The 12,906-nt window shown below is 34.6% G+C and overlaps 2 protein-coding genes across 3 annotated transcripts; both read right to left on the bottom strand.

The window, feature by feature from the left end:
• Positions 1 to 756: 756 nt before the first annotated feature.
• Positions 757 to 10,429, bottom strand: LOC18041256 (putative methyltransferase DDB_G0268948). The gene is made up of 3 exons (XM_006432077.2): positions 10,280 to 10,429; positions 7,283 to 7,623; positions 757 to 1,048 (listed from the first exon to the last, which is right to left on the bottom strand). Exons 1-3 carry the CDS (start codon positions 10,427 to 10,429, stop codon positions 757 to 759), a joined length of 783 nt encoding a protein of 260 aa, XP_006432140.2.
• On the bottom strand, positions 5,450 to 6,564 carry LOC112098401. 2 transcript variants are annotated; one of them, XM_024184663.1, is made up of 2 exons: positions 5,956 to 6,564; positions 5,450 to 5,644 (listed from the first exon to the last, which is right to left on the bottom strand). In XM_024184663.1, exons 1-2 carry the CDS (start codon positions 6,509 to 6,511, stop codon positions 5,607 to 5,609), a joined length of 594 nt encoding a protein of 197 aa, XP_024040431.1. In that variant the 5' UTR covers positions 6,512 to 6,564; the 3' UTR covers positions 5,450 to 5,606. The 2 variants fall into 2 exon arrangements, with proteins under 2 accessions (XP_024040431.1, XP_024040432.1); XM_024184664.1 differs by having other exon boundaries at positions 5,965 to 6,564.
• Positions 10,430 to 12,906: the final 2,477 nt, after the last annotated feature.

Raw genomic sequence — 12,906 nt, 5'->3', positions numbered from 1 at the left:
TAAATTTTCTCCATAATTTACAATTTATTATTATAATCATTAAGAACATAAGTCATTTTGTTTTAAAAAAAATCCTCAAAATATTTAAATTTTATGATTATCATCAAGATTAGGTGTAGAACAATAAAATAATGTATAAAACTAACATCATTTTAAGTACAAAAGAGTTTGAACCTATTTTAAAACATAAGGGGGATTTCACTTAGTTTTTCAAACCAACTTAGGGTAATCCTTATTTGCTCATTAATATAATTATCCAACAGTAAATGATATGAGTATTTTGTTTAAAAAAAGTACTACCCACTTGTTTTGAAAATTTGAACCTAAATGCACACGTGAATGAATTGAATGTGATTGGCTTTCTAGTATGGATATATGATTTGATACTTTGGATGTACAAAAGCACTTCTTATCTGTCCATTCATATAAAGAAACTACTAAACAAATGAGTAATTATATTAAATAAGAGTGCGCACATCATGTTATTACTGACTAGATGTATTAATTCGGAATTTCCAGACAGTAAATATAACATAACGAAGTCTTATTTTACGTTAAGAGGTGTGAGAAAAGAAAACGAACAAGCTAATTGCTCAGCTGATTTTGTATTAAACACTGGATTAACGGTCAAAATTTGAATCCTGAACTTCAACATCTTAAATACTCAGATCTTGAGCGTAGATTCAATGATCAATACAAAATCGGTTGATCACTGAATCTTTATTCAAAGCAAATAACTAACCCAACGAATTAATATTACGCTTTAACTTTTCCAACAAGCATAAATGTCTTGTAAATAATTGTCCTAACCAATTCACACCCACCCCAAGCAGTCTCGAGCTCTTTCACCACCTTTTCAGATAACAAATCCACACCTTGTTCGACTGCTGTATTCACAGCTGAAAAAGACCTCAACATCCTCAAAAACCCCTCAAATGACACCTCTTTTGGCATGTCAAGTTCCAATGGCTGGCCTTCAAATCCTAAACCAACACTTTCGAAAGGAAATGGAAGCTCCTTATAATCATCCGTCAAATACTGAACATTTCTTTTCAGTAGAAAACAATGGTACAGAGGAAATAAGATTCAAAGGAATACTCCACTGTGTTTCTTTTATTCCAGCTCATGGGGTTTAAATAGTGCAGACTTCTAATCTAGGAAGGAAACTAATTACAGGAGTAAAAAGATTAATTACAAATATTCTAGTTTATCGTGTACAGCTCATAACGTATACAAATAGAACTAAGATATACCGAGAAGAGGAATCATAGGAGATGGATTACAATGATTTCGTAACACTCCCCCTCAAGTTGGTGCATATATATCGCACATGCCCAACTTGTTGAGACACTTATTAAAGGCTTTGATGGATACCGCCTTGGCTAGCACATCCGCAAGTTGATCTTCCGACCGGACATGAGGAATCTCGATGATTTTTGCTTCCAGCTTTTCCTTGATGAAGTGTCTATCAACTTCAACATGCTTAGTTCGATCATGTTGAACTGGATTATGTGCAATATCACAGGCTGCTTTATTATCACAATATAACTTCATGGGACTGACTTGTTGAATACGTAAATCTTGCATTAAATTCTTTGGCCATCCCTCTATATTCAGCCTCAACACTCGATCTAGCTACAACATCTTGTTTCTTGCTTCGCCATGTAACTAGATTTTCACCCACAAATGTGAAATAACCAGATGTAGAACACCTGTCATCAATTGATCCAGCCCAATTAGCATTCGTATACCATTTAATATCCAAGTTATCGCCTTTTGTAAACACAATACCCTTTCCAGGAGATGATTTTAAGTACCGTAAAATGCGAATAACAGCATTCATATGTTCTTCCTTTGGAGAATGCATGAACTGGCTGACCACACTTAATGCATAAGCTAAGTCTGGTCGGGTGTGCCCAAGATACATTAGTCAGCCTACTAATCTCTGATATCGTTCCTTATTAGCTGGAACTTGATTTGGATCCGTGCTTAGCTTCAAATTTTCTTCCATAGGAGTGCTAATTGGGCTACAAGCGGACATCCCAATTTCATTTAATAAATCTAAGGCATATTTCCGCTGAGATAAGAAAATGCCTTTCTTTGATCTTGACACTTCAATTCCTAGCAAATACTTCAGCGAACCCAAATCTTTCATCTCAAATTCTTGAGCAAGATGATCTTGTAGTGCAGCCTTTTCTTCCGGATCATTTCCTGTTACTATCATATCATCAACATACACAATAAGAACAATGATTTTTTCTCTATTATATTTCAAGAAGAGGGTATGATCTGAATTACTTTGTTGATATCCAAAAGCCTTCATAGAGCTAGTAAATCTTCCAAACCATGCTCTAGGAGATTGCTTTAAGCCATACAGAGATTTTCGCAATTTGCAAACCTGTTTACTTCTCTCAACTTGTATTTTACATCCTGGAGGCAATTCCATATATACTTCTTCTTGGAGGTCTCCTGTTGAGTGTTAGAAAATGTATATTTATAAAGGAGAAAATTGTCATTTTACACTACAAGTTTTACTAACACCTTTACTTTTATGAATTTAACCTTCTTTTGATTTAATTCCGTGTGTTTTATTTTAATTAAGTATTTTATGTATTTTAGGGGCATCATAGTCATTTCATAATAAACGAGAGATCAGATGGCAAAACGGACATCACTTTTGAACTCAGGACGGTCAAAAACCTTAGGAGGAGCATAAAAGGAAAAAGGGCATTGTTCACATGTACGGTACTGTATACGTTACTGTTCACGACACTGTTCACATAGACGGACGATGACATGGCATTGACCGATGATGTGGCATTGACTGATGAGGTGTCACGATCCTGTTGGGCTAAAATTCTTATGTACTGTTGATGGTCACGTGGCAGCATATCAGTGGACGAAAAATCTCGCGTACGGTACATGCATCACACATGATTATTTTCAACCAAACCACGTTACTGTTCATTCGGGTCAAACTGTGTTACTGTTCATCCGCGTGGTCAAACCACGTACTGTTGACTGATGACGTGGCGCAATCCTGAGCGTCCAAACTGTTTTTAATCCGATGGCCATGATTTACTCCATGTATCTATAAAAAAGGGGCCTCTCCCCCCTAATTTGATACCTCTGAATCCATTTTTGGACTCTGTTTTCTGTAATTCTCTCTCCATCTTGTATTTTCTTCGTATTTTAATAAATTTCCATTTTGCCCCTAGTTCAATTATGAGTGGCTAATTTTCTTTCAAGCTTGGGTTGAAGGTGAAGTCTCAACATGTGTCATGGGCTTTATTTGGTAAATTTATTTTCTTTTCCCCTCTAGTTTTTGTGGATGTTTTGACTCCTCGTCGACAAATAATACTAATCTTGTCTAGTACCGCCTTGGTTTCACCGGCCCTCTAGTACAAGGTTATTATTATTTGGCACGATAAGCCCTTAGCACCATATTGATTAGAGCGTGGTTCATGAGGTGTGGATTCCCCCCTTTATGATTTAATTGGTATTAATAAGGAATATTTAGCCCATGATGCATGTTGATACGGATCCAGATACCCAAGTACGTCATTTCAATAGATTTCTCTTCAATTTATTCTCGCCATTGCAAGTCCAATTTTAGAATTTATTATCGCCATTTCAATTCTAATTTTAGGATAATTTAAATCACTTCCACCACAATTCCAACCACCCATTTACAAAATTAATTCTATATATAATTAAAATCCACCTCCTCGTGGGATGGACACTCGTCACCATTAATCTATACTACAATAGATTCGTGCGCTTGCGAGTACATTAAAATTTGCACAACATCTCCATGCAAAAATGCATTTTTTACATCAAATTGGTGTAGTGGCCAGTCAAGATTCACGGTTAGAGATAATAGAACACGAACAGTGTTGATTTTTGCAACTGGAGCAAATGTTTCCATGTAATCGACCCCATAAGTTTGAGTATACCCTTTGGCGACAAGCCTGGCCTTAAACCTTTCAACAATTCCATCAGCTTTGTATTTAATAGTGAAGACCCATCTACATCCTACAGGTGTCTTTCCTTCGGGTAAATCAACAACCTCCCATGTAGAATTCTTTTGGAGAGAGTTCATTTCTTCATTCATTGCTTCCTTCCACTTAGGATCTTTTAAAGCCTCCTGCACATTGTTAGGAATAGATAGTACAGATAATTGATTCACAAACGATTCAAATTCCTTTGACAACCTATGATCAGACACGAAATTACTCGTGGGATATTTAGCTTTGGAGGTAAGAGTAGGTTCATAATTTAGTCGAGGTATTCCTCTAGTGACTCGATTAGGCAACACTTTTAAATGGGGTTGAGGTTCAAAATGTACCTGAGTTTCAGAGATTGACTCGGGTTGGAGAGACAATTGGTTAAATGGTATAGATTGAGGAGAGGAAGCTGTTACTTCGGGTGGAGAGGAAGCCATTACTTCCGGTGATGTAGAGGCCGGCGTTACTACTTCCATTGGATTTTCACCATCTAAAGTGTGATCAGCTATTCCATTTTGAGTTTCCCAATTCTCCCGATAGCTATCGCTTGTAAAATCTTCTAAAAAATCCAGAGTCTGCAATTCAACTCTACTCTTCCCCTGAAATGAAAACTCAGGGACAGAATAATACATTTCATCCTCATGAAAGGTAACATCAAGTGTAGCATACGTTTTGTGAGATGGAGGGTGATAACATCTATAGCCTTTTTGATACAAACCATAACTGACAAATACACACCGAACAGCCCGAGGTTCCAGTTTATTTCTCAAGGATTTGTGAAGATGTACAAAGGCTACACACCCAAATACTCTAGGTTGCATATTCGGCATGGTGGGAACACTTATAGTCTCATAAAGTAAATGGAGAGGGGTCTGAAATTGTAATAAACATGACGGAACACGATTAATGAGGTAGGTTGCAACTGTAACAGCTTCACCCCAATAACTCTTAGGCATGTGAGCACCAAATAATGATGCACGTACGACTTTAAGAAGATGATGATTCTTGCGCTCCGCAACCCCATTTTGTTGAGGAGAATAGGGGCAAGTTGTCTGATGAGCAATGCCATGTAAAGTGAGGTACTGTTTCAAATCGTGATTAACAAATTCTCCACCATTATCAGTGCGAAGAACCCGTATGTGAGATTGATATTGAGTTGCTATCATCTTGTGAAAATTCTGGAACAAAGAACTAACTTCATTTTTTGATTTCATCAAACAAACCCAAGTCATATGTGTGTGATCATCAATAAAGGAAACAAACCAGCATGCACCATTTAAAGAAGGAACCTTTGCATGACCCCATACATCTGAATGAACAATCATAAAAGGTGCTGGACTTTTATTCATACTAGGTGGAAAAGAGACACGGTGACTCTTAGCCATTTCACAAATATCACACTTAAAATTTGAATTAGCCAAATGAGAGAACAGCTTTGGAAATAATTTTTTTAAATATCCAAAAGAAGCATGGCCTAATCGCTTATGCCACAACAAAATTTCAGAACTTTGTGCTTTGCCCGATCTTTCAGTTCAGAATGCTTGAGATAATTGATCCAAACTTGCTGTAGTCAAATCAAGATAATAGAGCTTCCCCTTTCTAGTACCATAACCAATTGTCCTCTGAGTCCGGATGTCCTTAAAAACACAAAGGTTAGGCCAAAAAATCACAATACAATGCAAAGCACGTGTTATTTGAGCAACATACAATAGATTATAGTTAAGAGAGGGAACAACAAGAACTGATTCCAAATTCAAATTCTCTATAAAAGTAATTGAACCTTCTCCCATGACAGGAGAGGGAGTACCATTGGCTGTGGATACTACAGTTTGTTTGGATGATTTCATAGACAAAATATGATCAGTGTCAAAAGTCATGTGATCCGTAGCACCTGAATCAATTATCCAAGCACTATTACTATCAGGTGTAGAGGTATTAAGAGCCTTACCAATATTACCTGAAGTAGCAATTAAAGATGAAGATTCCTCAGGGCTGTTTGAAGATTTAACCATAGCAGCAAAAGCTTGATTTTTTGTCTTTGAGTTCCGTTTGGGTGCTTTAGTAGGATCCCACCATTCCGGATACCCAATCAGTTCATAACACCTTGACTTGGTATGTCCAGTTCCACCACAATGTGTGCACATACATTCTAATTTTGATGTTCCAATTTCATAGCTGCGATTTTGCGTTTCAGATGATTGATGTTGATCAATAATCTGCTTTGAAGAGCTAGAATTTAGTTGTTGGTTATTACGCCCCTGTTTGTTTCGACGAGCTATCAGGGCAGATGACTCATGATGATCAAGTTCTCCATTTACTGTTGTCCTGCGCATAGCATCACGCCGCACATACGCATATGTTTCTTCAAAGTCTAGTGTCGGATCCTTCCTGAGAATCTCTCCTCTGAGTTGTTCAAATTCTGCATCTAGTCCATTAAGGAAGATGTGCACTCTCAAGCGTTCAACTGATTTTTTATATGCAATGACATCATCGGGGTCTTTCATTATGACCTTATCACGATAATCTAGCTCTTGAAAAATCTCTACAAGATCACCATAATATGTTGATAGGGGACGTCCAAGTTGTTTAGTAGAGAAAGCTCGTTGATTTAGTGCAAAGATTTGTGATTCATCTGACCCATCGTAGAAAGCTTTAGCCAAAGCATTCCATATTTCCCTTGCAGTGCGTAATCTGAGATAACGCTTCATGATTTCAGGTGACATGGATGTCAATAACCATCCCTTGACTTTTTGATTTTCTGCATACCACTTTGTATAGAAAGCATCATTCTCCAATGGTTGATTTGTTTCACCTATAATATATTCAAGTTTTTCACGTCCTGCAATGTGCATCCCCATGATTTGGGACCACACATCATAGTTAGTTTCAGTAAGGGTAACACCAGCTTTGAGACCTGAGATTTCAGATTGAACATGTATGATTGGTGTAGACGATTCAATTTTACTTTCGGCCATAGTACAATGAACAAATGAGAATTCATATACGATAATAAGAGCAAAGCTCTGATACCAAGTAGAAAACAATGGTACAGAGGAAATAAGATTCAAAGGAATACTCCACTGTGTTTCTTTTATTCCAACTCATGGGGTTTAAATAGTGCAGACTTCTAATCTAGGAAGGAAACTAATTACAGGAGTAAAAAGATTAATTACAAATATTCTAGTCTATCGTGTACAGCTCATAACGTATACAAATAGAACTAAGATATACAGAGAAGAGGAATCATAGGAGATGGATTACAATGATTTCGTAACATTTTCCAATAAGGAAGAGTTGTGTCATAAAACTGCTTCATCACAGGATCAAATTCAGGACTAACGGCAAAGCTTTTGTAGCACCAAACAGCAATTATTCCTCCTGGTTTACGTAGAATTCGTGTAACAATAGAATAGAATTTCGGAAGATCATACCAATGCACTGCTTGTGCTACAGTCACTAGATCAACTGAATTTTCACCACCAATTAAGGTCACTAATTCTTCTTCGGAGATGGATAAGGGTGTGTGATGGTAACGAATTCGCGGATGTGGCATTGCATGTTTTAGCTGTTCTTCGCTCACATCGGTTGCAATCACTTGCTCATAATGCTCAACAACCTGGAAAAAAGACATGGTTCAATACTTTCTTTGATATACAATCAAAACCCCTCTCTTTCACAGTTTTGTAAAATTACTTGGTTAACAAAACAGTTTAAAATGAGACGAGAGCTTAAAATGAAATTTGGCTTTATTTCTAATATTCTATGAAAATTTTATTATTTGGCACCCCAAATTTTATTTATTTATTTATTTATTTCCTGATATCATCCCTACATTTTAATTGTTTCTATATTTAATTACCCTCAACGGACCTAGACATGACTTGGTAGAAAATATTTTAATATTGCCCAAAAGTGTAGTATTAATTACTCGTGATTTTTATTTAATATTAGCGAAACTGAATTCTCTTTTTTTTTCCAAAAGAAAAACAGTTTTATTCATCCTGATTGCAGATTACTATTTGTCCAAGTCAATATAACTTAAATATTCAAGGTTTGTATATATGTAGTACAAGAGTTCAAAGTAAACTCAATTTGACGTCATTGTTTTTAGCTATGCCCCTCTATTTAATATCATAACTAAAAGTTAACACTTAGATAATGAGAGTTATAGCTTAATTCTTATTTCCTGCATAAAGGATAAATTAACTATATATCTACCATTTGATTTTCTGGATCACATTGTATACGGTTGCTTACAATTCAATGGGATACATGTTGGGAAAATATGCTCTTTAAAAGCATATGTGTTTATTTAATTGTAATAAACTATTTTTCTGATTAATAAAATAAATGAGGTATTTTATTCAAATATCTTAATTGCATTAATACTTGTATTAAAGTCCATTTAATCATATTATATGTATTTATGTTATCACCATGTGAATTCACAGAAGACATAAATACAAGTTATCTTATGATTAAATAAATTTAGTTCGCAGTTGATAAATAAAGTTGGGCACTTTATTTAGGTATAGACTGTAATAAATTCATTGAATGATTTGTCTTAATCATGTATGAATTTATTGATGTAGTACGACTACATTGAACAGGATCACATATGAGATTTAATTAACTTTGTAATAACTGTCAGACTTATTAAATCTCATAGGCGTTGATTTTACTGTAATCTTAATCTTGAGTTAATTATGATTTCATGATTGTAATTGTTATTCCATTTGAGTTACCAATGGGCACGACACATCCTTGTGGTCAAGATTACCCGGTATCTTGGTGGGAGCAATTATGAGTATTGGAGTTATGGATTAACAATATAGAATTTGTACAACACATCTCTTGATGGGTTTTCGGCACTTGATCATAGAATTCTCTGGCCAGAGTGTGTCAACATATTTAGTATGTTGAAAATGATCATTAGAGAAAACCAGTAAGGATCAAGGAATAAGATTTTATTAAATTGATTGGACAGTTGAGATATCAATTTAATTAACGATGTGGTACAAAGGATTGTGCAGTAAAGAAATCAATGTGGCTTGGGACGAATTATTATTCGAGCATACAATTATGGAAGTCAGTTCCAATCTTTTAGTGGAGTAGATTTGGAATTAAATAATTGGGCTAGTTTAATTACAGGTCTAATTATTGTAGCCACTATTGTATGTTCCCAAATGATCCCCGGGTTAGCTCATTTAATTGACTGCACCACTACTGGACTAATAAGTAAGATAACTAGCTATTTGGGTCAAAAGCCTAAATATATCATTTAGTGGGAGGCTCCATTTAATTAGCTTTTGTATAAGGGGCCTTATGTTATTTTACAAGGTGGGTCTCCTATTGAAAAAGAAAATAACGTGAGTTTTATTTAGGGCATTATTTGGAGCCGAGGGTTTTCACTAAAGGGAGATATATAAGGCTTATTTTCTCTATAAAAAAAAAGAGAAGCCACTTTATACAGATCAGAGAAAAAGATTTTTCTCTCTATTGTTGAGAGAAAAATTTTCTCGTGCTAGTTGCTTTGGTAGTGATAAAGGCGCCCACACGTCAAGTGTAGATCGAACCTGAGTCATAACCTGGAAGATCATTGGAGACTATTCGTGATCTAACAAGCGTGGTGGTGACGGATCGTGATCTAACAGGAGTGGTGGTGGCGGATCGTGATCTAGGAGTCTAAAACACTTCAGCAGAAAAAGCCAACTCGGATTTTCAAGGTACGATTTCTAGAATACAAATTCTTATATATTATATGAGAGCGATCTTCAAAAGGTTTTATAAAAATTTAAAAACCTAATTTTTCCCCAACAATACATAACATTAAGAAAAAAAAAATTAGAGAAGGAACATACAAATAAAAATAAACTATCATTATTTTTTATTCTTAAAAACATTTATCAGACCTATGACGATTCTCTTAATAAAACTATAATCTATTCTGGAAATTAAATATCACCACCGGCTTAAAAGAGTCATTATGACAAAGGCCGAAAATTCAGTTTTAATATAATTTTTGCGCCGCTATGTTAGAAAGGTACGACTAATGGTTATAAAATAAAAATATATCAGTAATTAAATCTCAATCGTACGTTATAGCACTAGATCCAATTCAAAGAGCTTCTGATTTGACTTGATCCTTGATTACGCAATCAAATCAACACCCAGATAGTATGTAATGAAAAAAAATTTACTTAGAAAAATAATTAAGTTGAATTATGGATAGTTAAATTGAGAGAGAGTGGGAAGTGGAGATGAGAACTAACACCGAGAGCTGCTTGGCCGTTGCCCGTACCAACGTCCCAAGCCAAAAGATGGTGAGTGGTGAGAGATGCCAGCATCGAATACCACTCTCTTGTATAAGTAGGTCTTGCATCTAAGTATAGTTTTGCTTGCTTGTCAAACAATCTTGCCATAGCTATTCTGCTTTTCAAGGTCTTACTGTAATTGTTCGCATTAATTTCCTTAATCTGCTTCTGGGTTTTATATAGAGAGAGAAATGAAACAAATAATTATCTAAGTTGCGTGTAAAGCAAGGTCCAATGACAGCCGTAAACTTTTGTTCTTTTATTTGTTGTGTTGAATGGTGCCAGATATCCATCATAGTAATTGGCTTAGAGACCGTCATAACGATTTTATAATGCCGAAAATAAAAAGAAAAAGAAAAAGATTGTTGTGGATCTAAATAGAAAGTATCATAACATTCATAACATTTATAACAACAATATAAACAAGAGGAAAGATATAGGAGAAGCCAATAATTTGTATATAATCATTGATGGTATAAAATGACACGAAGTAAAGAGACGACCGACAGCTTATTGATGATCAGAAAATGTGGTGTGTATGGTTTCATATTTCAAGCCTGTTCATAGTACATTCTAATATCTAAGCAATCAACGTTTGCCAAGTTTCCAAACAAATGATATGCAGAAATCAAATGGGTTGCTTGCTTTGGCCGGAAACCCGACTTCAAATATTCCTCTAACTTTAAAAGCCTAAAAGAAAAAGGGCGCTTAGCTTGTTTTCAACAGCTTGAACAAGCAATTTTTTTAATCAACTTTCTTTAGTTGGCTAATTGAGTTTGAATTCTGAAAAAGATATGAGGTTAAAAAATTGATCTTAATTCTGTCTCGTCCTATTTAGACTAGGATTTTCTCTCAATCAGATTATGTACCAAGCAGATAATTCAACTGTTAATTAGTAGCTAATAAATAAAAATAAATAAAGTGCTACCCCTAAAAAATAGGTAGAAAGAAATCTTTAAAAATTCAATAAAGTTTAAGTCAAAAAAGAATTTTATTTCATATCTTTTATGAAACAAAAATAAAATAAAATAAAAGTTTCTTCATATTACTCCTCCCCACACTCAATGTGTGTAACACACATTATATTACATGAGAATATGAGATATTCATAAGCGATGGGATCCACACCAATTTTTCATAACACTCTTCTTTTGATATCCACCACTTTGTAACAATTATTTAGGAAAAACACTAGGGGATAAAAAAATTGAAAAAAAAAATCAATTTCATTAATCGTTAACTGGTGTTGGACATGTCTTACAATTGTCTCATTGAAAACTTTAGCTAATAAAAAACTCAATGGGATGAAACCTATTCAAGGGAAAAAGAAGACACTGCTTATGTGTCCAATTCACGTGCAGTAGTTCTTCTCAAGAAATATTATAGGCGCTTCCTCTTGAGGTATATGAACTTAATGGTTTGTCAAGTCGACACATCTTGGCACCGTAAACAACCTTCTTAATTACATATTGATGTAGGGAAAGTTTTCATAAATATTCTGTCTATGAATAAACTTTATAGGGCTTAGACCAATAACTTGCATGTTGCATAAGCAGGAAGATTTAGAGTTTATTTTTTATCAATTCAAGAATAAAATAATCTCAAATTAACTAAGTGTTGTTTGGGGATACTGAAAAATATGTTTAATATCATTCCATTATTGCTTAATTGGTTCTTAAATAAACTTAGGTGATGGGTTAACGAAAATTGTCCAGTCTAGTGTATCGTGCTAAATTCATTGAAGCACAAACTACATTCAAATACAATACTTTAGAAGCAAGTGTTTGTTCGTCATCATGTTTGTTCATCATCACTAGGAGTTCGGACAGAATGGATCTTAATGAATAAAGATACCATTAGGTCTATAGATCGAGACAAGTAATACCTGACTTTTTACATATCTTTCATTTTAAAATCTCTTTTTATGTAGTCAACAATTTTTTGGAGCTCTTCATGAGTCCAATCAAATTTAATCATTATTATAGACCGCACTAATGGCAAGACTAGATTCTGACTAATTTCTAAATACAAATGAGAAAAGGAGCCGGTTAAGTTACGTTTAACGTAACTTACGCCAGGTACAATAACAGCAGTGGGTCTTGGCATTACTATACACTGTTGTTGTGTCTGGCGTAAGTTACGTTAAACGTAACTTAGCCAGAGCCATGAGAAAATAAAATTATTAATATATCATTTTTTTGACAAATATTTTGTGAGGCGATTATACCACTTGTGTCCGGATTGTTTTAACCCATTCGTTTATCTATATAACTTTATTAAATATAAACTAGAATAACATTTTAGACCAGTTCAGAGACTCTTAATAAATATAAGTTTCATATCAAAGCTTGAAAAGCACGACTATAAGTATTTATAACTGTGACTTGTTAAAACTCCGTAATACCGAATAGACCCTAAATCTGCTATCTATATAATATTTCCAGCAGATTATAAATTTATCTCCAGAAACAAACAACAGAAAGAGTAATTAACCTTACGCATCAATCAAATCTGCTATATATCCAGATATTACTTCCACTCTACCATATAATGAAATTTATCTTAAGAAAGAAAGAAAGAGTTAA

Source organism: Citrus clementina, unplaced genomic scaffold, assembly GCF_000493195.1.
Source record: "Citrus clementina cultivar Clemenules unplaced genomic scaffold, Citrus_clementina_v1.0 scaffold_5, whole genome shotgun sequence".
Classification (NCBI taxonomy): Eukaryota; Viridiplantae; Streptophyta; class Magnoliopsida; order Sapindales; family Rutaceae; genus Citrus; species Citrus x clementina.
This window is presented reverse-complemented; position numbering and strand designations above follow the sequence as displayed.